Here is a 26,771-nt window from a genome sequence, read left to right as displayed (position 1 = left end):
TGTGGTGAAGTTTTCTTGGTTATACCGAGGATGCTGGAAGTTGCAGCACATGTCTTTTTTTTTTGTTGTATATGGTAGCTTTGCTACAATTGGTGATTAGGTGGCCTATCACAACAAATAACTCGGCAAATTTTTTTGCCTTGCTTGCATCATCACAATGTAGTTTACATTCCAATATGGCAATATTGGAGTACATCATCAATGTTGTCGTCAAACCCCGCTGTTCCACATGACCATGTTGATGTTGTGGATGGGGGCAACGGGAGTAACTACGATACAGCGACAGAGCAGACGATAGAAGAGAGCAGCAGAGCCGAGCATTCTCACTTATCAAGAGTGAGTTCTCCTCGCTGCTTGCTGCTACTAAAAAAACGATCTAGGAGAAGTTCACGCGGGCCTGGTACGTGAGCCCGAAGCACCAGCTCGCCGGCGTGACGCCGGCGGCCAGGATGGTCTGGCCGGTGGTGTAGGAGGTGACCTTGAAGCTGAGCGCCTGGCCGCCGAGCTGCGCGAACGCCTGGTACGACGCGCCCCAGTTGTGGCTCATCCGCACCCAACCCCCGCCGCCGCCGGCCTTCACCCACATGTCCCCGACGTCGCCGGCGCCGGCGACGTTCATGACGTAGGCCAGCAGCCAGTACGGGTTCCCCTGCAGCGCGAACCGCAGGCCGCCGGCGCGGGCGCACGGCACGCGGCGGTACATGACGGGGACGATGCCGGCGCGCCAGTCGGCCATCCGCATGAACGCCGGCTTGGAGAGGTCAAAGTGCGCCCGCGGCGGGTTGCACCAGCCGCCGCCGCCGCGGTCGGGGTCCTCCGCCCAGTTGGGCGGGCACAGGTTGGTCGCCGTCACGGTGATCGCCGGCGAGCCCCTGTAGCAGGACGCCGTCCCCACGCACCGCATCTGGTAGCACGTCCCGCACCCGTAGCCGTCCTTGAACAGCGTCGTGCTCAGCGCCGCCGTGTCCGTCCCGTACCCGCTCGCGTACAGGTTGCCGTACCCGCACGCCCCACCTGCCACAACCCAATTTGGTACAGATTATTACACTAATGTACTTATTACATGATTATTTATATAAATTATTGTTTCTAGAACACGCATGGACTCATCCCTATGAAAATTTAACAAATATTACATTCATTCTGTATTACAAATCGTTTTGATTTTGGTCAAAGTTAAACTATTGTAAATTTATAACATCTGCAACATCAAATTAGTTACATTGAATTTATAATTGAATATATTTTTATGATAGATTTATCTAGTGTTGAATATGTTATTTTTTTTATAAACTTGGTTAAATTTGAAGCAATTTAATTTGATCAAAGTCAAAACGATTTATAATTTATAACGAAGAGAGTAGCTTAAAGCAAGATTTTTTTTTTACAAAAAATGTATTTTAAGGCGTGGGGCAAATAATCCGACGAGTGTACGTACCCATCGTCTCCGACGCCGTCTCGTCGCCGTAGAACGTGGCGTGGGCGGGAGTCCACTGCATCGCCCTGAACTTGGCGTCCACGGTGGTGGCAGCGCCGGCGAGAGAGATGATCACTGCCGCCAGGATGGCCGTCGTCGCCGTCGTCGATGAAGCCGCCGCCATTGCACCGATCTTGTCCTGCTCGTGGTCTTCTGCACCACCACACTAGGCTGAATTGCCGAGCTCTGATGAAGAAAAAGCATGCAACCACTGGAATTTATAGTGAGCATCGGATTGACCAATCAATCAATCAGAGTGATGATTAGTTGGAGAATATTAGAATAACACGGCGCACAACTTCGCCGGACGACGTGCCTGCACACACTGCGAATCGTGGAGATTGTTAGTACGAGGGCTTATCACAATCATGTACCGGACGCTACATACGTGCGGGCAAGGAACCGAGCTGTACTCTGTTTTTCTATCCATTTTGCCGGTACGGCAGATTGGGTGTAAGAATGTGTCTTTGTCTTGTGATCCCAATTTGTTACTAGTAGTGTCCTTGTTCAATTCAGATTGTGGAGAATGTGGTATAATTCAGCATTTCAATACAATGAACATGCCAGCCGATAAGGTCCCCCCCAAACTTATTTTATTGTTTTTGGAAAAAGGTAAACAGATTTGGGTTTGTTAAAATATTCAGTGCTGATAAATGGTCCACTGGTGTTAATCTCTACTACCTCATTGCAGAAATATAAAATGTTTCAGTAATATAAAAATATATTTTTAAAAAATATAACTGAAGTTCAACATGTTCATCACCCGTTCACCGGACCGATATCTATAGATGGACGGTCTAGATCATCTGAACTCAGAAAAGGTTTGGGTTTATTTTGTTTTCTTCATGAGACTTCTGTTTTTTTAGAAGGGTATTTTTACCTGTCTATATATACAACCGGATATATGTAGCCTTTTTAAATTAGGAACTTAGCCTATCGAATATAGAACTTAGCCTTCAAATAACCCAATTTGAAATTCAATTCTATGAAGATTTAAACTCAGAACTTTAGGGTGCTACTCAGATCACTGCAACCACTAACCCCTCTCATGAGACTTCTGTAAGGCCACAACATTGAGGTGACTATGACAGGTTGCATTACATCCCAATACTTCAGCATTTGCTGCAAACTACAGGTCAAGATGGACGCCTTCTTTATTTTTTGCAACATATCAGACTTGAAAAAGTAAGGTAGATAGTAATAAAGTCCATCGATTTTCTTTTGGAGGAATACAAAACCATCCAATGCCCCCAATTTTATTCACACAAGAATGTTTCAGGAACAGAGAGGTAAGAACCCACACCATTCCCACATAAAAATCGCAAGTTCAATACCAATCTGAAACATCTAAATCACCTAAAGAAACTAGAGACACTTCACATTCTCACAAACACTATGTATCTACTTGATCACCATCCTTCACTTTGCTACAGAAAATCTTGAGCATGCATGATCTGTATGTTGAACTCTTGGATAGCCACCATCAGGCTACCTGTAGTATGCTGGCTGTGCCTGTGGCGCATACCCAACATAAGGCGGAACCGGTTGATCGATGCGAGACATCTGCTGCATTGGAGGCACTGTCATAGGTCCAAACTTGCCGTCCCTCTTGTCCATCTCGACCTTGTGCTGTGTCTGAATTTACATTTTGCAGTTTCATCATAAGATATCAGGAATTTAAAGCAGTGAGATTATTCAGGAGGAAAGTAAAAAAAAAAATGTGCCATTACCTGCATACAAGAGCAAACCCTGCACATTGCAACAGATAACATCAGAAATACTGGTAATTGGAAAGAAAGAAATCAGATTTCAGAAGGATGAATACTTGAGTTGAGAGCCTTACGTCCAGTAGACCATGTTAGATATGCAGGAAATCAACTGCGAGGCCTCGGAAAGTTCTTCGCTGCCAACGATGCAAGCGACCAGCGAACAGATGCAGGCGAATTGTTGGAGACAAAACATGAAGCCCTAAAGTAACAAGACAGCTGTGTTTAATCGCAGTCTGAAACAAATCGGGTCGAGAAGAGTCCAGTGTCTTAGCTAGGATTTAAAGTAAAAGTGGTCCATCTATATGTAATATATCAATTAAAAGGGTGATCCACTATACAATTTTTACTATATTAACTAGCACATATACTATAATTTCAAATTTTTAGGTGGTCCGTGGACCACGGTGCCACCTAGCTGGCTACGCCCCTGGAAGAGTCGGATGAACAAGAGGGGAGTGATAGTACAATGATGCAGTTGTCGCACTGGGTTGTCTGAATGTTGAACTCATCTTGCAGCAGGAACCTGGTTGAAGCCACCGAGTTACCAAAGCAGCAGAACACCTGAAACAAATACAGTTTCATCAGCTGAATCGGTTCAGCTTGAATACATTACATGTCAAGATCATGTAGATCATCGAACTGATTCAGCTCGGGTGGCTACAGTACGCAGATGGCTACCTCGGTTGCAAGGCACACTTCGGGGCAGTTGCTCTCGCCGCATCTCCCGCTGCATGGCATGTACCCAGCACAGCACACATATCTGAAACACACACACGCGCGTGAAAGGGACTTAAGAACAGAGAACTGCACTGCTAGTTAACTATGCACGATGAACAAACATATTTATTTTTTCTAGAGAAGGGTAATTTTTACCCGGTCTCTATGTCCAATCGAATATATGTAGCCTTTCAAATTGAAAACTTAGCCCCTCAAACCCAATTTGAAATTCGCTCATATAGAGATTTAAACTTAGAACCTTGGGGTACTATTCAGATTACCGCAACCACTAAGCTACATGCCCTTTCGCATGAACAAACATATGGTGGAAAAAGAGCAAATTTACCTCGACATGTCATTGTAGAGCGCACGTTTGCGCAGCATGTAAGACACACATGGTCCGCTGGATAAGGAGAAATGGATCAGATAAGAAACATGTCAGACTTAGCAATATTCCTAAGCTGAAGATCGATGCAGCCATGAAGAGATTCAGAAACCTAGATGAACAAACTCACCACCACAGAGACAAGCAGCAGCCTGCAGGGAAAAAAAAGATAGAGAAAATTAGATCGACTCCCAAAAATCATCAGAAAACTAGCACTATCATTTTGCACAGGGATGACGAATGCTCACATGTGAAGTCGGCCGTGATGGCGTTGGTGAGGTCGGTGTGCCAGACGTTGCGGTAGCTCTGCCGGAGCTGCGCCTTGTCGAGGTACGCCTGCGACGCCGCCATCTCCGTCGCTCGCCGGCGATGGAGCTATCGATCTTGGTGGCTCTTGCACTGCCGATCGAACGCAAGCGCGTACAAACAATGGCCGTTGCTGCTTAAGTCTCTCTCGCCACGGTGCCCGTCAACATCGGCAGCTAATTAAGCTGGCCGGGATGTTTGACGGACTGGTCATCAGCCAAAAGTTCCAAGATCAAGGTCGTCGTTGGAAAAAAAAAGGTTGGGTGGAAGCTTCGATTATTGGTAGCTTAATTCGCGTTAAGCAAGCGATCGAAGTACGGCAGAGGAATGGCGGCATCGATCACCATCACCAAGTCTTTGCTGGGAAGAGTACGTCCGTGCAATGCGCGTCGTGGAATAGTTTGAGTAGTAGCCTCGATCACCATCTGTTTTTGCTCGCCCTTTTCCCCGTTGAAATCCAACCTAGGCCTGGTTTAGGGTGTGTTCGGGAGTGAGGACACTCCCACGCAAAACAAAGCAGCGTTTATCTCATAATTAATCAAGTATTAGCTAAAATAAATTTGAAAAATGGATTAATATGATTTTTTAAAGCAACTTTTACATAGAATATTTTTGCAAAAAACGCACCGTTTAGTAGTTTGAAAAGTGTGCGCGCGGAAAACGAGGGAGGTGAGTTGGGAAAATGAATTAAATATTGTGGAGTTGAAAAGGAGTTTTAAAGCATTGTCATGAAAAATTAACATGTATATTCATCCATAATTCATAAAATCAACAGAACTAATGTAACCAAACATGCTAAATACTTCCAACTACGAGAACACGATTCATCATTTACAAATCAACACAATGTTTGAAAATTGACAGAGATCTACTATGCAAAGGCCTCATCGGCTCATCCTAAAACGCATACACGTACTAAATGCGTATGTATGTGTACTCTAAAATCGATGGACGAAAATGCAAAGTACTACCTCCATCCCAAAATATAGCAATTTTTAGCTATGAATCTGGACACTTCATAACTAAAAATTGCTATATTTTGATATGAAGGTAGTATATAACTCCAACCCAGTTGGGCTAGATGCAAACATGTACCCAGTCCATATGATCGATCATAGAGCAGCTTGCAGAAAAAAATAAGAAAGATATGAATGGGATATAATGCTTAACCTCAAAGGAAAAAAATGAACTAGTACTAGAAAGTCTTACACACCAAGTTTCAATTGAGTGCAATTATTTGTTTTTCCCCAAGTTGTCACATGATTAGGATCGGCCAATGAATTATATTATTCGTGCACCTGTTCTTTCAAAACTAACAAAAATAAAATTAAAAAAAATGCATGCACCCTCGTTCCAAATGGCGGCTAACTTGTGAGCTCATAGATGAACACAACGTGGGCCAGCGCCTTGTCTGCTTCCTGAAAATCTCAACCTAACCTGCAACTGCTGACCGGCACCAGACAAGAAATTGAACGCCTCAGATGTGTCGAAACATGCTGTCGTTTGCAAAAATAATCTTGTCCATCACAACTGCACACTTCATTTTCAGTAGCGTCTGAATGGAATATATAGCTCCTTTTTCACCATTGGGGTTATAAACGTTTTTGGGCGAGAAATGCCCAGGAGTTTTCCGGCTAGCTCCACAAGGTAGTGGGCTAGACGGCTTGGAATCGAAGTCTCACCCCTTCTAATTATTTGATATTAGGTCATTCCCTAATATTTGTGTCTTTTTTAAAACGTTTTTCGGCTCTAATTAATAAAATTGATATATTATTATGCTGGCTGATTAAAAGAAAAAAAATGCGTCTGAATGCGAACACGTAAGTACAACAAAGTCGGGTAATAGTGATAGCTAGTTATTATAGCTGTAGACTGTAGTATAGGGATAATTGAAGGAATAATATTCCTCACTGATGGGGTCCTGGTTCACATTACAAAAACTGAGCAGGGTGTGTACAGGCAAGTTAATTAAGCCACACTTTGTTGGCTAATCTAGATTTGCTTGTGTAATTAACATCGAATTGAAGCATATCCGAGATGGCCATATGGCGTGAAAGTACATGTACTGACCATATACAATCCACAGTGGTCTGTGTACTTAACAAGATGGACAATGATAATTTATGCGCATGAAAACGTCGTCTGTATTGTCCATGCGACAGCTCTATCAATATGCTCATCTTCCTTGTGAAGCCAACCAAAACTGCTGGCCTAAGAACACTACTAGCAGCATTTAGTTATATATTTTGACAATGCACATATCCGAATCCAAATCCAAGTGCAACTGCTAACTGCAAATCGTCATCTACTAGAAGAGTTCATCAATTAAAAACCTCAATCAGATGCGGAACAAAGACAACATGCATATTAGTATTTCATTTTTCTTTTCTTCCATCAATTCGTCAGCTTTGGAGGTGGTCCCCACCAACAGCCTACTTGAACACTACAAGTCTACAACTACTTTTAAGAACGAAATATATTGAACACTACAACTACTTGATCAATCAAATTATACACTCCCTCTGCTCTAAAATATTAGTATGGAAGGTTTAACTAACATTTACTCTTAGGAAAAAATAATTCTTGACACAAAATTAATTTTATTATACTTATATTTAAAAGTATTTGCAATTATGCTTTAATATTATAGAAGAACAATTCTGGTGTAAAGTGTTGTCCTAATGAAGCAAAATAGATCTTATATTTGAGAACCTGAAGGAGATACTCTAGTAAACCCTTCCCTCATACATCTAAAATGAAGCGGTGCATCAACAAATGATTAATTAAGTATTAGTAAAAAAATTGAAAGATGTGTTAATATGATTTTTTCAAGCAAACTTTTCTGTAGAATTGTTTTATAGAAAACACACAATTCAGCCGTTCAGGAAATGTGCAAGTTAAAAAAAAGAGAGAGTAGAAGTTAGTAACGTGCAATATACTCTCTCCGTCCACAGATATATGGTTTTTTCGTTGAAAGTGATATATCATAGTACAACAAATTTGGACGGATTCGCTGTCTAGATTCGTTGTACTAGGATGTGTTACAAACATCTTATATTTGTGGATAGTGGGAATAGAACACACCTTAAATAATTTTGATACTTAATTATCATTGGCGGTTAGCGGTTGCCGTACACATGGCCGATGACGGCTGCTCGCTCCGATATCCAGAAGCCCACACACATGACACATCAGCCACGGAAGACGGTGACCGGACCTGGCCGGCGCCGAGCCACCCGTTCCTACCCCGGCCGCGCCGGCGCCGGCGCCGCCATGTGATTGGCGCCCACCTTCCCGCGTGTCTCGCCGACGTACCACGCCGTCATTCATGTGGTCCATCTTGGCCATGCAGATGCAGATACACATGCCTGCCATGTGTTACCACCGGCCACCCAAGTTTGGACTCTACTCTCCTCTAGTAGCTGCTGTTGGGGAAACTATTTATATCCCTCGAGGGGATATACCCTCGTTATCTATACGTTACATAAATGGTTATAAAAAAAATTAAATTAAGAAGATGTATTAACATATGATATATCGCTTCACAAATATGCAAATTCAAATTCAACTTATGTATCTCACAACGAAAAAACAAATTAAATTACAGCTAGTTAACATATATCTAGAGTTAAATTTGTTTTTTTACGATATTTGAAAGTTGAATTTGAATTTGCATGTTTGTGAAGTGATATATCACATGTTAATACATCTTCCCAAAACTTTTTTAATTTTTTTCAAAACTATTTGAGTGGCATGTAAACAACGAGTGGACATCGATTAAAATCCACTCCCGCTGCTGCTGCTACTCTTTTTTTTTTTAGAAAGTTTACTGCTGCTACTCCTGTACTCTTGTACAGTTGGGATTTGGTAATTCTGGCAGGTGAAAAACCTGAAGAATTTCGAATTTCTTCACCTACACGAACGAAGCAGATCTCACCTTTCCCCTTTTCTTTCACCTTTCTCACCTGCCGGTCTCCCTCGAGTCCGGCTCGGGTCCAACTACGTCGGAATTTTCGACCACGTTCCCCATGCGCAAGCCCACACGGTTAAAACTTAAAACACACTATTACAACCTTTTTTACCTAAAAAAATAAACTAAACGAGTCGTTTTTCCCCTAGCAGTTACCGCCGTAATTAAACGAGTCGCCGAAGCTTCGGCACGATCGGAGTAGTATTAAAGGGAGTTGCAGCTGCGGGCGCAGGGCAAGGTCAACCTCGCGTCGCGCCACGTCCCCCTCAACCGTCGGCCTCGACGCGGCGAAGCAATCCATAGCCCACGACTCTATAGCTAGCTCGCTCCGGCGACGGCGACCACCACCACAGCTGGCGGCGGGAGGGATATGGCGGAGAAGAGGCTGCTGCTGCTGCCGGTGGCGCTGGCGATGGCGCAGAAGCATGGGGGAGGAGGGGAGAGGGTGTGGGCGCGGCCGTGGAGGTGGGCCAAGACGGCGTTCTTCGTCGTCGCCATGATCGCGTCGCTGCTGCTCGTCTGCGCGCCGCCGGTGCTCGTCGTGATACTCGACCTCGCCCTCCCGCCCGCGCTCCTCTCCGCGCGCCTCCGCGGCGGCGGGGGCGGGGACGACGCGTCGTTCGTGGCGGCCGTCGTCGCGCAGGCGCGGGCGTTCGACTTCCGCTCGTCGCTCGTCGACCTCCTCGCCGTCTCCGCCGCGCGCGCGCTGCTCATACTCGGTGAGCAATCGACGCCCGCCACCTCTGTTCGATCGACCTCGTGTTCGTTCTCTGTCTCTCTGACCTCGACGGTTTCTTCTCTTTCGCAGGCGCGTACATGGCGTGCGGCGGCGGAGGCGCGGCGTACCTGTGGGTGGTGGCGACGAGCGCGGCGGGGTCGGTGTCCTACGTGCTGGCCAAGGCCGCCGCCGCCGTGCTCCCGCGCCGCGGCGTCGCGCCGGCACCGGAGGGGAAGGGCCCGGAGCCCATGCTCCTGCTGTCGGTTGCGCTCGCCGCCGCGCACCTCGCCGTCGCGTACCGCACCAGCTGCCGCGAGCGCCGCCGCCTGCTCGTCTACCGGATCGACGTCGAGGCGGTGAGCACCCTTCCCCTCTCTCTTCGCTTCAAAAGTGAAATCTTTTCGATCACGATACACGCCTAATTTGAAAAAAAAAAAACTGAAATTGCAACAATCAAATTGGGCATAGTGACAGCCAATCAGCCATGATCATGTATAATCTGAGTGCCTTGAGATTCGTGCAAGCCGAAAGCGCGATTCTCGAGAATAATCCAGGCATTTCTCTCTGGGTATATCACATCGACATGTTGCCTTCTGCTTTCGGTGAGAACGATGAGGAATCAATTACTAAGCTGCAATGCACCGAATATTTTAGGCAAAAAGGAATAATTCACAGCCTTAAAAAGTTTGCTTATCCTAATCAGCATCATAAAGATGGATTAGTCGATCAATTTATTTACTGAAAATAATACTTTGCTTAATCCATTATGCAGGTCAGGTTAAAAGGGGGCCATCAAACAAAGCAGTGTAGTGTCTGAGTCTGACATTGTGAGAAGATACACGTATACAGATACACAGATTTTTTTTTAGTGATTTTCTTCTAGGAAAATTTTTGGTCTTAGTTCTGCTTTGTGATGTACACTCCAACGCATGGCATGCTGTAACAAGTGAATCATACGTACATTGTAAATATGAAACAGTCTCTTCGTAGTTCGGCCTCCTGAAAATGCATTTGCAGGACGAGCCGTGTTGATGAACTCCTTGTTCAGTCTTCTTTCCTGTCCTACTATTTGCAATATAGAAGTTGTGATTGATAATTTGATATGGTACCCAATTCTTCCAAGATATCAGCTATTCAAGTCCGTTGTTTCTTCAGAACTAACCCTACAGAGACCTTGTGCAGAGAAATTTCCTTGCCGTGCCTACCAATTGCAGGCAATTTCGTGTCCATTTGCAGAAAGTTCAGAACAACACGCTCCAACTAATCTGGTCAGTGGAAAAACCATAACACCAATGTTTTTTCCACTGACTGCTACTAACGTTTCTGACCAACCGAGCGAATGGTACTAAACTGAATTAGACAGATATCTGTCTTTCTCAAAGCAGCAACATGCTGCTTCTAGAAGTCTGAACTTCTTTCATACTAGCTCAGGTTTGTCTTTGGTGAGTTTTGACTAATACAGTTCCGAGACAAGCTACAGTTTCAGACCAAAATCAGAGGTAATAACTATGAAACCGTCAGTTCATACTTCATGAACCTTTCAGCCTTCAATTATACTTTTTTCAAAAAAAGGACGGTTTCAGTAGTACCAAAATTTTCTGTGTAAAAGCTTCAAGAGACGGTATCATGCACTTTCCAAGAACCTCTGGTAGGGTTGTTGACTTGCCTTAATTCTCAAGGTCTATTGCGGATTTGTGATCGTGCAACCGTTGGATGAAAGGTGATTTTTATGGGTGGATAGCCCTGAGGTAGGACGTGCTACCTGCGAACTAGCAGGAGAAGTGGGAAGTGACATTCGTTTGGCAAGCACGTCTCTCTCTGCTTGAGTGGGATGCTCTCTGTTTTTTTTTTTTTTGAGATTTTTAGAATGTGAAGAAGTTGAGCCAGAATTTGATACAGAACACTTCTCTCCTGCCTGTAATTTCTGAAGGATTTGATCTGGAGTTGTTGATTGCTGGAGGCAGCAGCAGCAATCTGAGAGGATACACGATCAGTTTGGTGGACTTGTGGACAATAACAACCTGCCTGGTTAACTGGGCCCAAGTGAGCTAGTTGGGCCTAGCCTACCTTAGCAAATCAAGGAAAAAGTTTCCTTGACTATATACCTTATTAATTATGAATACCACCCTCGGTTCAAAAATCAACAAATTTTATCCTGCAATGCTTGTAGTGTAACTTCTCCTTCATTCAATACTTCTATGGGGGTACTCCCTATGGAGTGCCACCTGTCAATACTTTTTTTTTAATTAATGGGACACTTCCTTCATTCAATATTTTTCCTCTCATTACTAAGTTTTGTTATAATGGTTTGGAAATGGAGTATGCTTTCTCTCCCATCATTTGAGCTATGGTTGATAAGCCATGAAAAAAGCAACGAAGTAACTAAAGAAAAATTACGAGTAAAATTTTATATCTGTGTTATATCATATTTAAAAAAGCAATGTTGAAAAATAGGCTAGGATGAAACCCACACACCCCCTCCCCCCAAAAAACAAAATCTTTAAAAATAATGTTTTGATATTTAAATTTCATTTCTAGTCTGCACACTTTACTCGGTGTTTGGTGAATTACCATATAATAAGGCTTCGTTTAAATCTGCTTGTCGGATCTTTTTTTTTTAAATGCACAAAAGGATTGCACGCCAATATATTAAAAGAAAAGGAAAAGAGTTTTTGTTACACAATACAATCCTCCAGACCGGCTTATTCCAAGGGAATAGAGAAAAAGCAAAACAGAAACTGAAGCTTAGGGAAAAAAACTACTACGGCGGCTAAACGCAACTTCTAACAGTGGGAAGTGAGAAGGGACAGAGCCACGTTACACTCTCTAGAAATCCCCAAAAGCGGCAACCCCAGCTAAAGACCACATATGATCCTCCGAGAGAATAAACTTCAAAACCACTTAGACCAAAGGGAGCGTATTCGAAAACCATATTTTCAGTGACACCCGAAACTTAATTAGTACAAACTTAAAAATAGATTTATTTAATTTTTAAGTAACTTTTATATAAAAACTATTTAAAAATTATATCCTTTAGCAGTTCGGATTATGTGCTTCCGATAGGTGAGGGAGTAGCCAATCCGAGAATCAATTCGTAATGCAGCCTTAACTCTTGAGTACTTTGGACTGTAATTAAGAGTTTGGCAAAAAGAAAAAGAGTTTGGCAGGTATTTAGCTTGACTGCTTGAGGAGAGCAAGATGCACTTATCGCCTTATCGGTACACATCTGTTAAAGGCAAGGAGTATATTTCTTGGATGCGCCAGATCGTAGACGTTTTTTTTTTTTTGAGAATACCGTATACAATTGCGCATACATGCATATATATGTACTCGTCTAATATGACCAATGAACAGATTTCATCATCTAATAACGTGATCAATACTTCGATCTTGCAGAGCGGCTTGGGCAGCATGGCAAGCGAAACTTCGGACCAGAGCAGAGCATGTACACGCGAAATTAATTTGTGATTCGCCGGTTAATTACTTCGATACACTTCATAATTCGATAATTTATTATTCGTAATCTGTTTCAGGCATCGACGCAACACGCATGACGAAGCTGCTGCCGACGGCGGATCAGGCGAGACACGATCGCGGCGGCGGCGGCGGCGCGTCGCCGGCGGGCGCGCATGACATTGGCGCTGCTGGTGTCGTTCCCGGCGATGACGGTGTCCGCTGGCTTTCTGATGCTGGCGTGGCGCCACAGGCCTAATTTTCTGATTCGGGATTTAGCTAGCTTGATGAGTTTCAGTCTGTGTTTGCTCCTGTGGCAAGCCATCTTCTTGTTTTGTTTTTTCAGGTACTGTATCGTCGAAATAAAAACCTATAATCATTAGTTTGTTTTACGTATCAGATCATATGGTCTGATCAAATATGCATTTTTTTTAAACAACCCGACAGTGCGACGTTTCTATTGATAGAGCAGAAAAAAAAATACAAGTCTATAGCCCTGGAAGACTATAGCCAAAAAAAATAAAATACAGCCACACCACGCGTCTACGTCTGATCCTACTGTTAGAACAAAACAAGCACAAAACACCCGTAAGGAATGGGTCTTATGAACGACGCCTCCAAGGAAGGAACGACGCCAAGTGCGTCGCCGTCGCCCGTCCTGGATCTCCAGGAAGTGGTTTTCACCTAAAGAACCCATTGGGAAAGGGAAGGAAACGTAGCAAGGCCCCAAGGGGAAAGCGGCACCCACAGATGTCACCATTGCTGGCCCGGAATCTAGGCTTTCGCCCTAATTCCTACTCTCCTGCACTAAAGCGTACATGTCAGGTTCAACGGTACCACCAGCTAATCCCCTTCGACGCGCAACCACTGCGCCGCCTCGCTGCCGGCCGACCATCAAAGTGGAGTTTCGTCCTTCGGCGCGCTTCAACTCCATCCACGTGGTTGGGTTGGAGGTGGAGAGGGGGAGAGAGAAGAATGGATCCCCTCCCCCCTGCGCCCCCGCACTGGCCCGTCCAGCGTGGCCATCTTGTGGCGGCAAGCCGCCACCGCAAAAGGGCAAACACCTGGAGGGAAGATCGCCGTAGGCTTCAACACCCCTTCATGACGTGACCATCGTCGCCGCCTCGACCGGCTACCCGTGTCAACAAGCCGCTAGTCGCATCATCGTCGCATCCATCCTCCACCTGCAATAGCCTCGCCGCCACTGAGCCCATCGGCCGGGTCAACCTTAGTCACCGGCCAAGGCTGAGCCATCCACCGATGCACCCCGCTGCCAGGCAGCGCGCCTCCTGTCCATCGCTGTCGGGCACCAGGGGCTCCCCACCGCCATTGGCAGTTCCCGGACCTCGGCCACCTCACTGCGCCGGCGTCGCGCACCTTGCCGCGCCGCGGCGGCCTCCACCGCCAGCACCGCCGCCTTCTCACGCCGTGACGCCTCCGCACCACAAGGAGCCGTCACCGGCCAGATCCAGCTAGGGATGGCCAGATCCAGCGAAGGCAGCACGCCTCGTCGCACCGTCCTCTGCCGTCGCCGTCACCCTTGTCGCGCCGCCGCGCCATCCTCACACCTCGCCGCTCCGCACCGATGCCACCTCGTCGCCGGCCCGCCCGCGCTCTGGCTGGATCCAGCTAGGGGATGGCCAGATCCGGCGAAGGCAGCGCCGGATCCGCCGCCTCCTCGCCGAGATGGCTCGCCGCCGCCACTCCCCAGACGCCACCGTTCGCTGCCTCTCCCGCGCCTGAGAGAGGGCGCCGCCACAGAGAATAGCCCCGCCGCCGCCATCATAGCTCGCCCGCCGACTTTCCGGCGGTGAGCTCCGGCGGCGGCGAGGTGGGGGAGGGGGAGGGGAAAGGCGGGCGGCGCTAGGGTTTTCGCCCCCCGGTCGCCAGCGCGTCGGATCAAATATGCATTTTAAGTATGTTATGTCTCTCCTATTAGTTTCATAGTTAGATCGAATATATTTTTATGTAACATAATACTCTTATTTCATACTTTATTTTTTTTCTTAGTCAAACTTATTTAAGTTCCTCAAGTTTATAAAAATACATAGCAAGCGAAACCATAAACAGGAGTATGAAACGGAGGGAGTTGTCAAAGACCGAAGTTTTTTTTGTCTGGATATGTTTTAATTTTTTCTGTCGGATCTAACTTGCTTGTCGAATAATTAAGAAGAAACAGTGAGTGTGTTGAGAATTAACCATGGGACCTTGGGTTGAAACCATGTACCTATTGCCACTTCATTATCAAATGTATCTTGCCGAATCTTAATAGATACTTCCTCCCTTCGCAAGAAGTGTGGACAACTGAGAGAACATGCAAATTTCAGCTTTGGTAAACACATGCATGCATAATAAGAAGCTAATTGCATCCCACATTACTGTTTAACTTGCACCATATATTGTGCAATGGTGCATCTCAGCACATCGATCACGATTTCGGAGACGCCGCCGGAGCACTGGCAAAAGGGGGTCAAGCATCTAGTCCTCTTCCATATCAAGGAGATCCACGATTACACCGCGGCGGCCGTCGACCTCCGCAATACGAAGTCCTGCAGGCCGGCGACACGCACTCTGCCGCCATGGCACTTGGGCGTTCTGGACGGTGAGCGCCTCTGCCGCGCCTCTTTGAAGATTTCCCTCACCATCCGCCGCCGCCGCGGACCTACACCTTCCGCCACGGCCACGCGGAAGGCGTGGAGGACAATGACGTTACTCTCCAACGGGAGGCCCGCGACCAAGGAAGCAGAACAGTCCGGGATGCCATTGATCGTGATGGTGAACGACGCCATGGCGAGGAACGCCGCGACAGGCGCCGCGACGGCCGCGATGATCGTGGCGGCCAAGACAGGCGCAGAGGCCGTAACAGGAGATACAACAACGATCACCCGGACAATGATCTCCGCCGTGGCGGGCGACGCGACGACGACTACGACGACGATCGCGACAACAGGGGACGCGACGTCGCACGTGGGCGAGGTGGCATCCGCGGCCTGGACATTAACTTCCGGCGCGAACGCACGCGCTCACCGCGCGCCCATGACCGTGGCGACATGGGGCGGCGCGACGGACGGCTTCATCTGGCTGGCTGCGGTGATAAGGAAGACGGTGACAATGATCGCGGAAACGGCGACTCTCTCACTCCGACCGTTGCGGCATCGTCCTTGGCACGGAATGCTCACCTGACATCGCCCCCGTTCGACAAGGGGCCTCTGCTCCCGTCACGTCGTCCACACGATGGAGCGGGGTATGAAGCCCGGTCCGCTGCGTCCATCCCGGCGGCGCGGGTTTTCGCCTGCATCAACTAGGCCGTTGCGGCAGCCTCGGTGGAAGGGGCACTGCGACAGATGCTAGTTGCGGCCGGTGTTGCGGTGGCGCTCGACAAGCTCGCTGCGCCAGTGGCGCTCGACAAACCTGCCGCGAACGCTGCGGCACCATCGCCGCCGGTGATAGCCTTGGCATCGCTGGCGATGATCAGTTCAACTACAAGGGAGCTACTGCCGATCACGTCCGCAGAAAAGACGCTGCCGTCCCTGAACGCTGAGTGCGCCGCGGCACCAACTCTTCAAGACACGCTTGCAGCGAACGACTTGTCCCCGGTCAAGGACACCGAGACAGCGCCGACGCCTGACATCGCCGATTTCGACTCCGTTCAGGTAACCCCGCCGCGTGTCCTCTTCAAAGAACTTCCCTCGGCAATCCTCTCCACGCCGCAGGTGCTGATCGACATCGCCGGAGACACGCAGGTGCTGATCCCCCCCGATGATGCACTGGAGGTCGTTCCAATTCCAGTGGCTGCTGACATGTTGGGTGAAGGGCGGCGGAGGAGTCCAAGGCTAGCCCGACAGCCGGTGGCCGGCCTACTGATGTCGTTGCGGGCGCAGCTCAATCTCTGCCGGCGCCTGGGTACGGTTCCAGCGGAAGGAGTCCTCACCGACAAGGCACTCGCCGACTTCAAAGCAATGTTCAACTCGCCGCTGCCGCAAGACGCAATCGACGCCCTCACGCAGCTGTTCGGCTTTGACAAGGAAGACGCGAAGACGGTGGACCCGGCTCTGGCGAATTACCTGGGCCTCTCTGACATTGGCTGCCAGGAGGAGATTGCTGCGGCGTGAGCAAGCTGTGCTTCGCGCACTGGCAAACGGAGTCCTCTGTCTCCATGTATCGATTTCATTTGCTTCCTTCGTATCTGCGTGAGACTCGGACGCGTGCTACCGTTATGAGCGGCGACACCGCCAGACATTGCTACTCCCGCTATTCGCAGCAACTTCGCGAATCAACCTATCCCTTCTCGGTGCCGCAACTCCGCACCCAAACAACATCGATAATGTTAGCCAATTGCGGCGACGACGCCAGCAAACCCCCACGGCCGTCATGCCTCACTGACGGCCAGCACAAACGACGCAATTCTAAGGGCCCCAACGATAGCACTCTCTACGATTGTCGACGACTGGGTTGCTGTTTCGCCCCCACGTCCCCTCCTACCGCCCTCGATGCCAGGTGTGACACAAAAACGGTGCTGTCGCGGGCACAACGTGGGGCGACGCACAGCGCCGCGGTGGCGCGCGCGGCTGTCATCCCCATCAGTTTCGCCCTACAGCATCATACATCCCCGGCCCAAGTCTTTCTAGCCCAACGTCTTCTCAAACCGGCCCAATTGCATGTGGGCCCCCAACATGTCTTCCTGCCTGGGCTCATCTCCCCCCGACTGAACTTCGCGCAAATGGACTCGGACTCGGTCCATGAGCCAGATCGCCCCACTAGATTGGGCCGACTACCTTTCAGCCTGATAGCACCGACACGGCTGTCACCCCTCGGCTTCGTGCACAACTCCCACCCCCCCCCTTCCCCGAGGAATACAGGTTACACATGACATACCCGATCATCGACATCCTCTCCTGGAACGTCCATATCGCTTCAAGAGACCGGCCAGAAGAGCGACAGTGAGAGAGACTCTTCAAGAAGCCAAACCCCATATCGCTTGCCTTCAAGAAACAAAAATGAGCAACATTGATGCCAGACTGGTACATTCCCTTGGCGGGGGACGCCTAAAATCTTTTCACTTCAAGCCAGCGACAGGACCGCTAGGAACAAGAGGTGGCATCCTGATCCTCTGGAATGAGGATTTTGCCGAGCTCAAAGACTTTGTGCAAGGAACATTCTCACTTTCGGCCACAGTCTCCTTAAAAGAATGTCAGACCACCTTCCTACTTACAGCTGTTTATGGGCTAACCAGAGAGAGTGTGTTAACGACCAAATTTGGTAATATCAGCATTGGAAAAGGAGATTAGATCAAGGTGGAGTCGAAGGCGGAGATTAATCCGAGAACAGAGCAAGAATTGGCTGAAGTCCAGATCGGCTACGATTAGGATCGGCTGGGTTTGAGTCGGACTAGGTGAGCCGATGCAGCCGATTCTGACAGTATAATTTGGTGTATGACATTGGGTTGAATTGAGGTGCTTCAAGATGATTGCCGCACATGGATGTTTCTATTAATTAGGATGTTTTATGTAACTTCCTTAGAGATATGTTTGGGCAAAAGTCTGCCACAAAGACTTATGGTATCTTAGAGTTTGTTAGAGATAGTGGTCGTGTCCGGTATGGACATATCTTGTAATTCTCGGTTATAAATAGACCCCGAGCCCTATGTAATTTTTAACACACACGTTCAATACAATTTCGGCGCATCGCCACCTTTTCACTTTAGTTTTGCTTCGACGAGTTCTTGCTTTCGGGTTGAGCTGCATCGGTTTCGATCTTCAACAAGAGGTAAAACTTGTTATGACGACTTATGTTCTCGAGATTAGTGCTTCCATCTTTATGACACTATAATCTTGTCTATATAATTCGTCAAGTTATCATATATCTTACATAATCTTTGGCAATATCATCATCTAACCTACAATCGGCTAACATCTGTTAATAGAAGGCAACCGATTAGGTTAAATAGCGACGTTGTCCTAAATTATATAAGATATCTACCACTTTATGAAACACCCAGCGGCTTGATTGTCTAGATATTGTTCTTCTTTTCATACTTAATGCTGCATCAGTTGAGTTTGATCTATTAAGTCGTGCTTAGAATATCAATCTCTAGCCTGTCCTCTGGTTACCGATTAGGGTAGTATCGGAGTTTCAGCCGATCTTATCTGATTTAACCATATTCGATCTATATGCTTCAATGACATGTTAAATCCGCCCTTTATGTCAGGATCTTATTGCATTTAAGTATATTAAGCTTTTGTTTGGTATATTATATTTGTTTTGATATCTTTATATAAAGTAGTATCGGAGTATTAGCCGATACATGCTAGATCTATCTGATCGGCTATGCTATAAATATATATAATCCTGTTATTAATATATATTTCGATCTAAGTGATTTATGCTGTCTCGGCATGGTGACCGATCTATCCCAATCACTTGATTTAAGTATTTATTAATATAAGAACTATATATCGTTAATATCTACAGTCGATCGAATAGATCTAGTTCCTTACTATCTATTTATAACCGCCGATCGATTCATATATGACATCAGCTCAAAGATAAATGATATGTCATCGACACCTAGCCGATCGGCTATCATTTATAGATTTAACCACGAATTCTTTGTCTCTATTTCTTGTTGATTACATGATCAAATCAACTGGCACGCTCATACATTTGAAGGCGAGCTTTGGACCTGCACTGGAGTTAAGCAGATCTCCCAGGCCTCGTGTTTTCTGTCAACAGAGTGCCAAGCAAACATTCCTGAGAGAACTACGGGACACCAAGCCATCTGACAATTCAAAATGGCTGGTGCTCGGAGACTTCAACATAATCTACAAGGCTTCCGACAAAAACAATGCAAACATTAATCGCAGACAAATGCGAATTTTCAAAGAAACCCTCAACGCTTGCGAGCTCAAGGAGGTTGCACTTCAGAATAGGCGATACACCTGGAGTAATGAACAAGACAACCCAACCCTCGTCAAACTGGACCGGTTTTTTTGCAACGCTAGCTGGAACACAGCATTCGAGAGACATCTTTTACATGCCCTATCCACCTCACTCTCAGACCACTGTCCGCTAATGCTAACCGGACAAGGGGAGGCCCCACGATCGAGAACTTTTCGGTTCGAGAACTTTTGGATCCACCTCCCAGGCTTCCACGAGGTGGTACAAGAAGCCTGGATAGCACCCCAACCCCATCATGAACCTCACCATAGACTCTTTCACAAACTGGGATGTATGGCCAAAAGACTAAGATCGTGGAGCAAAAAATTGATTTCGCAGGGGAAGCTTCATTTACACATGGCGCTCGAGATTATTCTTCAATTTGATATAGCCCAAGAGTCAAGGCAACTCACTCAAGCCGAACTCACGCTAAGAAGGAACCTCAAAGACAGAGTGCTGGGTCTTGCAGTGGTGGAAAGAGCCCGTAGAAGACAAGCTGCATGAATCACCAATCTCAAAGAGGGGGATGCAAATACGAAGTTCTTTCATTTGAGGATGAATGCAAGAAAGAGAAAAAACTTCATTCAGAGGCTACGAGTGGGAAACATGTGGAAAGTAAAACACGATGAAAAAGCTACTGTTATAAAAGAGCACTTTATAACACTTTCAGACCTTCATGGCACACCTAGCTCCACGCTCAAAAGATCTCGACTAGGACGCCCTGCAGTTACCAACTTTCGAATGCTCCGTAATTAGCGGCCCCATCACGGAAGAGGAGGTTCACGCGACACTTAAACAGTCTCCCAGCGACAAAGCGCCCGGTCCGGACGGCTTCACAAGTGCTTTCTATAAAGCCTGTTGGGAAACGATAAAAGATGTCATCATGGCAGTCATTCATTCCTTCGACCGGCTACGAAGTAATAACTTCCCGATCCTCAATTCAGCAAACGTGGTGCTCATCCCAAAAAAGGAGGGAGCAGAATGCGTAGGAGACTACAGGCCTATCAGTCTCATACACGGAGTTGGGAAGCTAATTTCAAAGGTACTTGCACTGCGCCTGCAGCCTCACATGGGGATCCTGATTAGTCACGCCCAGAGTGCTTTCATAAAGAAAAGATGCATACATGACAACTTTATGTATGTGAGGAATCTGACAAGAAAATTCCACCAAACAAGAACGCCGACTCTTCTGTTGAAGCTTGACATAACCAAAGCTTTTGATTCGGTTAGATGGGATTACTTAATCGACCTCCTCCAGAGAAAAGGCTTCACATCTCGGTGGACTAACTGGGTCTCAAACATCCTAGCCTCGTCGACAACAAGGGTCCTCCTCAATGGATGCCCAGGATCGCCTATAAAGCATGGAAGAGGCCTCCGGCAGGGTGACCCCCTCTCGCCGCTGCTATTTATTTTAGCCATCGACCCACTCCACCACCTTCTAGAGAAAGCAACAAAATTAGGACACATGTCCCCTCTTCGCGGAAGAGCTCCCAGATTCCGAACCTCCCTCTATGCAGATGATGCGGCCATATTCGTGAACCCAAGTGTCCAAGACATGACAAATCTCACTAGCTTTCTAAGCGATTTTGGGCAAGTGACGGGCCTCCGAACAAACCTCAACAAAAGCCAAATTGCCCCTATCCGGTGTGATAGCATTGATCTCTCCAGCATCATTGGGATCTTCCCAGCAGGCCTAACAAACTTCCCAATGAAATACCTTGGCCTACCCCTCGTGGTTGGAAGGCTCAAGAAGGTCCACATTCAGCCCTTAATGGACAAGTGCCAAGCGCGTCTCGCTCCTTGGCAAGGCAAAATGATGTCGACCGTCGCTAGAATCTGCCTAACGAAATCAGTCCTCACGGCGTAGCCCATCTACCACCTAACATCACTAAAGCTACCAGACGGAACCCTAGAGGAGTTGGACAAAATAAGAAGAAAATTCCTTTGGGCGGGGGGCGAAAACATCTCGGAGGGAAAATGTAAAGTCAACTGGAAAAGGGTCTGCAGGCCAAAAGTTTTGGGTGGCCTAGGTGTTATGAACCTGCAATATTTCACATCAGCTCTAAGCTAGGCTCAGATGGCTTTGGAACGAATGGGTGGCGCCGGATAAGCCTTGGGTGGGATCTGTGCTACCATGCAATCAGCTAGACAAATACCTCTTCGCGGCCACAACAACAATAACGGTGGGAGATGGCAAAATTGCACGCTTTTGGGGCTCAAAATGGCTAGACAATCAAACACCGCAATTGATTGCCCCAGATATTTTCGTGGCCTCTAGAAGAAAGAATAGAACTGTGCATGATGCCTTAGCAGAAAACAAGTGGATACGAGATATTGATGTCTCTCGCATCTTCGAGGCGAATCACCTCCAACAGTATATCCGCCTCTGGAGAATGATCAGAGATATGAGGCCTCTAAGAGAAAACCACGACAGCATCCGATGGAACCTCACAGCAAATGGGCAGTACTCGGCAAAATCGGCCTATCGACTACAATTCCTTGGGGCTGCCAAATCTACCTTCTATCAGTCAATCTGGAAGGCATGGGCGCCGCCGAAGTGCAAGTTCTTCTCTTGGCTGGTCACGCAAAATAGAGTATGGACGGCAGACAGGCTGGAAAAAAGAGGATGGCAAAACCAAAAGATTTGCCCACTTTGTTATAATGTTGATGAATCGGCCCTGCTTCTCCTGGCCAAATGCAAACTCACAAAGAGGATATGGGCAGAAATGCAGAGATGGACTGGGACTGACCTTCAGATGGACAACTCGGAAAGCTGTCACTCAGTCGAGCAATGGTGGACACTCGTAACGGAATCTCCAAACACCCCATGCAAGCCTCTCAGGACCCTGGTGATTTTAATCTCGTGGGAAATCTGGTGCGAAAGAAACGCAAGAATCTTCCGCAACAATGCATCTACGCCATCCTCAATTCTAGCAAAGATCAAGGAGGAAGGGAGAGCATGGGTCAAAGCAGGGGCTTCAATCCTGCAAGAGTTCGGAATTTTGGAAGATATCACTTAATCCCTGCTTTTTGCCTCTCCTCTTGCGGGTTATTTGTTTCGTTTTTTTTCATCTAACCCTGTATATATCTCGCTATATTTTTTCCTGCTCTATTAATATATTCAAGGCAAAGCTTTTGCCTTCCTTCAAAAAACAAGCAGCAGAACAGGTAAGAGCTGCAGCAGTCACATATATTTCAGATTACTACTACGACTCTAGGAGTATCATCAATAGAAACCATGCCAACTAGTACTCCAATTGGGGGTTAGTTTCTAAGAGTAATTTCTGCATATAACAATCCATTTGGGTTGTTGCAAAATACATAGCATATCAGAACAGCCAAGGTATCACAAATGATGCGGCTGCCATCATGAAGCAAGTATTGTACTACCGAAACCTGATCGGAAGAAGGATTAAACACTAGGGAAGCCGGTTGACATCGCCCCGTGTTCGTCACGGACGCCAGCACTGGAACAAATGAACAACAAGATAAGCACATCAGTTAAGCAAGGGTTGGTTTATATCACATAAACTGGTGGTAAACCGAGATCAACAAAATGCACAATGATGGTAAAGGGCATGGAGCTAGAAATGAAACAATTAATTAAGCCATATGAACTTGACATAGCAGTGACCAACGACCATATAGCTAACTAAGTAACTATAACAAGATGAATGCACTGTAACTGCAGTTGGTATTGATCTAGGAATCGAATCATTAAGCTGTAGGCTATAAGCCTATATATAACGGCACAAACATGCATGATTAATTAGTCGAGTTGCGCACAATTTTAGTTGGCAAACTAAGTCTCTTTACGGCAGAACAATCGAAGTGGAAGCAACAACTGTTCAAATGACATGAAACTGCTTGGCTAATCATACAACCACAACAGAACTGAACATTAGAGCTTCTAAAATTGAAAGCGATCTCACTACTCATCGCCAACCAATGAAGCTGTACAAGCAGCAGATGAAGTCAGCAGAAAAAAAAAGTTAAATGCAATAGAATAACACGAATTCAATGTAGCAATAGGATTATCATACTACCATTGTCAGGTTTCAAAAGTTTGGGGTGGAACAAGAAAATAATGGCTAACCTGCAACGGTAACGAGAAAATTACAGCGTCCATAAAAGTTCTGACGGCTGTGCAGATGAAGGCACCGAGTACGGTTAGCATGAAGACGAGAGGGAACACCATGAGAAACTGGTGTTGTGCTATAGCAAACGTATAGTGAAAAAAATATATGAATAAATCGGATAAAAAATGTCACCAGTACTCTTTAAGCAAAAATGAAAATCTAAATTAATTTTACCAGATGAGCAATTAAGTTTAACGAATTCGATGTAGCCTATGAAGCTGGCATTGATCTTGAATACGACGTATGCCAAAACCATGATGGTGTCCAAGATGTAGACAAGGTGGTCATGCCGAATCCTCCAAAGAAACAGACGAACCCGAGCCCGAAGAACCCGCAGATGCCACACCCACATGAACCGCCTGAAATGCACGCGCAGCCACCATCTCACGACCAGCTGCCTGAGAAGCATACGCATCCACAACATCATGATCACCCGATTCCTCAGCCTCCTCGAAGCCTGCAAGAACCCAGCCACATTGACATTGCCTGGCTGCTGCGCCATCGCCATGGCTAACCCCTGCTCCCCCCGGATCCCCCTCCTCCACCACAAGCCCCCTCGCAGCCACGCCTCATCCAGAATACGCACCTCGAGAATGGGGAAGTAGCCGTCGTCGTGGCCCTCTCCGCGCGCCGCTGCCTCCGCCGCCATGCTCGCCGGAGTGGGTAGCTGAGTTGAGAGCCTGGGAGGAGGCTGAGGCCGGAGTTAATTTGTGAGAGAGTGAAGGAAGCTTGTCTCGGACGCTTCACGGCGATTCTCGAGTGCTGCTGCTGATCGCGTGTCTGGTCCGTCCGATGGGCTCCAGGTGGATTTTGACCGTCGGATCAAATCTGCAACGGTGCCGGCTGTGTTTGGAATTATGGGTTCCAACTCCTCTCCATCTTATTCCACGCGCATATATTTTTCAAACTGCTAAGCGATGTGTTTTTTTTTAAAAAAAATTCTATACAAAAGTTGCTTAAAAATCATATTGATCCATTTTTAAAAAAGAATAACTAATACTTAATTAATCTCTCACTAATAGACCGCTATGTTTTCCGTGTGTACTGTGGATATGTTGGGAACAGCTCATTCCAAACACGTACACACCCACCAATCCTGCACCCGTTTCACTGCACGTGGGCCATGGATGGAGCCTATAGTCCACTGACTTTATGCTGACGTGCATGTATAGAACAGCCACAGCCACAGGCTTCTCTAACAAACCTTTTACTACATTTCTACGGTACATTTTAATACTATAAATCTAAACTTTTTAAGACTTTATTTATTTTCAAGGACTCCTAAAGAAAATCTCAATTCCTCTAGAATAAGCACTGTTCATGCATTCGATTTGTAGGATTCAAAGAAAAATTTTCCGTAGAAACACTATGCCAATCCTCCAAAATGTACTAATTCCATAGGAATGAAAATATCCACTCCAACCTCTTTTGTTTAGCTCAGTGTAGAAAAAATTCATGTGTTCCAATCCATTGTTTTGCACGTGCATTCCTATATTATTACTACATTTTTTCTATTCCTGTGATTTAAAAATCCTGTGAACCGAATAGGCTCTTAAATTATTACATTTTGAAACGAAGAGCGTAGTAGTTGGTTTCATATCCAAACGGACCTGCATACGTCTAGTGATGTTGTCTGAACTCTCACACTGCCTGCCCGTCCTGATGTGTATATCAACAGAGCATGGGCCAATATAGCCAATTCGGGCCCATAATGAATGGTCAAAGTTTACGAAGGCCCGTCGGAATTTGTAAATAAATGCATGTACTTTCTTAGAAACTAAAACTTAGAACGATTGATTGTGTTACATGTCAAAATTTTGTAGTTAGATAAAATATAGTGTTAGTATATTGTATACATCTACTTCACTGTTATGCATGTCTATCCCAACTGTACAATATTTTCGACACAAAATATAAATTCTCAAACACATAATAATCTTTTGAAAAAAATGATAGATATGCATTTTAATTTCATTTTTAAATCGGTGTTGAGATACGTCTTTAATTCAATCCTCAAGTTTATGTTGGAGATCGACCCGTTAAATTAAGATGACCGGCCCAAGCCTATAGTAGTATATATCAAGCCTACTGATTGGACCTTGCGTGTCCAGTACTATTTAGGCCCACTAAGTTTCAATTCGTTTATTTCCTTTAGTTAGGAGTTGATGTCAATTTAAACTTCTGATGTACCGACATTTGAGAACAAGCATTATCTATACAGAACTTTTTCAAAAAAATAAATGCACACTACCAATATTTCATAAGTTAGTTTTACCTACTCCCTACGTTATATTTTGTGAAACAGTTTATATATTTATATTTAGGTCACACATAGGCGTTCGTTAGAGGGTTGGGAGCCCTCGCTCCTTGCATGCAAAATAGAGCATATGATTAACAAATGATTAGTTAAGTATTAGCTAAAAAATTTAAAAAATAGATTATATGATTTTAAAGTAACTTTTATATAGGATTTTTGTTAAAAATATATTATTTAATAGTTTAAAAAGTGCGCGCACGAAAAACAAGAGGTAAAAGTTGTGGAGTCTCCTAGCAAACACAACCTTATTGTGTGTTAGAAATGCTACTGATTTTTTTATATATAAATCTAGCCAAACCAAACTCAAAATGTCTTATACTATAGCTTCGGTCCCAGAGCTATAATCTGGTTGGTTTTCTCTTAGATGGAGTACGACTACTAGAGCTTTATTATAGCTTAGCACAAATAGTCCTTTTAGATCAATTATGTTTTCAAATTTGTTTTCCTTTTCTCGATATAAAGGAATTATATATTTTGCTGCATTTTAAGGATTTTCGTGATATACGCACGGCTAGATATGCTGTTCTGATTTTTGTCAATAAACAATAACAACTGATATATACACACTAGCTGATCCCCTGTCC

The 26,771-nt window shown here is 46.0% G+C and overlaps 4 protein-coding genes and 1 long non-coding RNA gene across 6 annotated transcripts; 2 read left to right on the top strand and 3 right to left on the bottom strand.

Annotated features, from left to right (window-relative positions):
* Positions 1 to 118: 118 nt before the first annotated feature.
* On the bottom strand, positions 119 to 1,662 carry LOC107277540 (putative expansin-A30). Its single transcript, XM_015759070.3, has 2 exons — positions 1,439 to 1,662; positions 119 to 1,014 (listed from the first exon to the last, which is right to left on the bottom strand). Exons 1-2 carry the CDS (start codon positions 1,599 to 1,601, stop codon positions 377 to 379), a joined length of 801 nt encoding a protein of 266 aa, XP_015614556.1. The 5' UTR covers positions 1,602 to 1,662; the 3' UTR covers positions 119 to 376.
* LOC136353752 (uncharacterized) lies at positions 905 to 2,045 on the top strand. Its single transcript, XR_010737160.1, has 2 exons — positions 905 to 1,032; positions 1,406 to 2,045. It is a non-coding gene; the product is annotated as an uncharacterized lncRNA (long non-coding RNA).
* Positions 2,046 to 2,700: 655 nt separating this feature from the next.
* Positions 2,701 to 5,042, bottom strand: LOC4349235 (uncharacterized). The gene is made up of 8 exons (NM_001425709.1): positions 4,597 to 5,042; positions 4,479 to 4,500; positions 4,310 to 4,366; positions 3,925 to 4,006; positions 3,712 to 3,807; positions 3,321 to 3,445; positions 3,208 to 3,226; positions 2,701 to 3,112 (listed from the first exon to the last, which is right to left on the bottom strand). Exons 1-8 carry the CDS (start codon positions 4,697 to 4,699, stop codon positions 2,966 to 2,968), a joined length of 651 nt encoding a protein of 216 aa, NP_001412638.1. The 5' UTR covers positions 4,700 to 5,042; the 3' UTR covers positions 2,701 to 2,965.
* A 3,817-nt stretch (positions 5,043 to 8,859) lies between these two features.
* LOC4349234 (uncharacterized) lies at positions 8,860 to 10,450 on the top strand. Of its 2 annotated transcripts, XM_015757832.3 has the most exons (3): positions 8,860 to 9,343; positions 9,433 to 9,698; positions 10,115 to 10,450. In XM_015757832.3, the coding sequence occupies exons 1-3, from the start codon at positions 8,995 to 8,997 to the stop codon at positions 10,157 to 10,159; spliced, it is 660 nt and encodes a 219-aa protein (XP_015613318.1). In that variant the 5' UTR covers positions 8,860 to 8,994; the 3' UTR covers positions 10,160 to 10,450. The 2 variants fall into 2 exon arrangements, with proteins under 2 accessions (XP_015613318.1, XP_066161082.1); XM_066304985.1 differs by lacking the exon at positions 10,115 to 10,450 and having other exon boundaries at positions 9,433 to 9,916.
* Positions 10,451 to 22,995: 12,545 nt separating this feature from the next.
* On the bottom strand, positions 22,996 to 24,552 carry LOC107279194 (uncharacterized). Its single transcript, XM_026021009.2, has 4 exons — positions 24,457 to 24,552; positions 24,045 to 24,327; positions 23,828 to 23,946; positions 22,996 to 23,198 (listed from the first exon to the last, which is right to left on the bottom strand). Exons 1-4 carry the CDS (start codon positions 24,517 to 24,519, stop codon positions 23,184 to 23,186), a joined length of 480 nt encoding a protein of 159 aa, XP_025876794.1. The 5' UTR covers positions 24,520 to 24,552; the 3' UTR covers positions 22,996 to 23,183.
* Positions 24,553 to 26,771: the final 2,219 nt, after the last annotated feature.

This window comes from Oryza sativa, chromosome 10, assembly GCF_034140825.1.
Source record: "Oryza sativa Japonica Group chromosome 10, ASM3414082v1".
In the NCBI taxonomy this organism is placed as follows: domain Eukaryota; kingdom Viridiplantae; phylum Streptophyta; class Magnoliopsida; order Poales; family Poaceae; genus Oryza; species Oryza sativa.
Note: the sequence above shows the minus strand (reverse complement) of the source record. Positions and strands in the feature narration are given on the sequence as shown.

Excerpts from the sequence above, each read along its gene's own strand:
- LOC107277540 (XM_015759070.3), bottom strand. The coding sequence starts at position 1,601 with ATGGCGGCGGCTTCATCGACGACGGCGACGACGGCCATCCTGGCGGCA. Across the intron at positions 1,015-1,438 it reads GACGGCGTCGGAGACGATGG|GTGGGGCGTGCGGGTACGGC; the intron begins GTACGTACACTC and ends GGGTTGTGGCAG.
- LOC4349235 (NM_001425709.1), bottom strand. The coding sequence starts at position 4,699 with ATGGCGGCGTCGCAGGCGTACCTCGACAAGGCGCAGCTCCGGCAGAGC. Across the intron at positions 4,501-4,596 it reads CATCACGGCCGACTTCACAT|GCTGCTGCTTGTCTCTGTGG; the intron begins GTGAGCATTCGT and ends TTTTCCCTGCAG. Across the intron at positions 4,007-4,309 it reads CTCTACAATGACATGTCGAG|ATATGTGTGCTGTGCTGGGT; the intron begins GTAAATTTGCTC and ends TGTGTGTTTCAG.
- LOC4349234 (XM_066304985.1), top strand. The coding sequence starts at position 8,995 with ATGGCGGAGAAGAGGCTGCTGCTGCTGCCGGTGGCGCTGGCGATGGCG. Across the intron at positions 9,344-9,432 it reads GCGCGCGCTGCTCATACTCG|GCGCGTACATGGCGTGCGGC; the intron begins GTGAGCAATCGA and ends TCTCTTTCGCAG.
- LOC107279194 (XM_026021009.2), bottom strand. The coding sequence starts at position 24,519 with ATGGCGGCGGAGGCAGCGGCGCGCGGAGAGGGCCACGACGACGGCTAC. Across the intron at positions 24,328-24,456 it reads GCTACTTCCCCATTCTCGAG|GCTTCGAGGAGGCTGAGGAA; the intron begins GTGCGTATTCTG and ends GGGTTCTTGCAG. Across the intron at positions 23,947-24,044 it reads TAAACTTAATTGCTCATCTG|CACAACACCAGTTTCTCATG; the intron begins GTAAAATTAATT and ends CGTTTGCTATAG.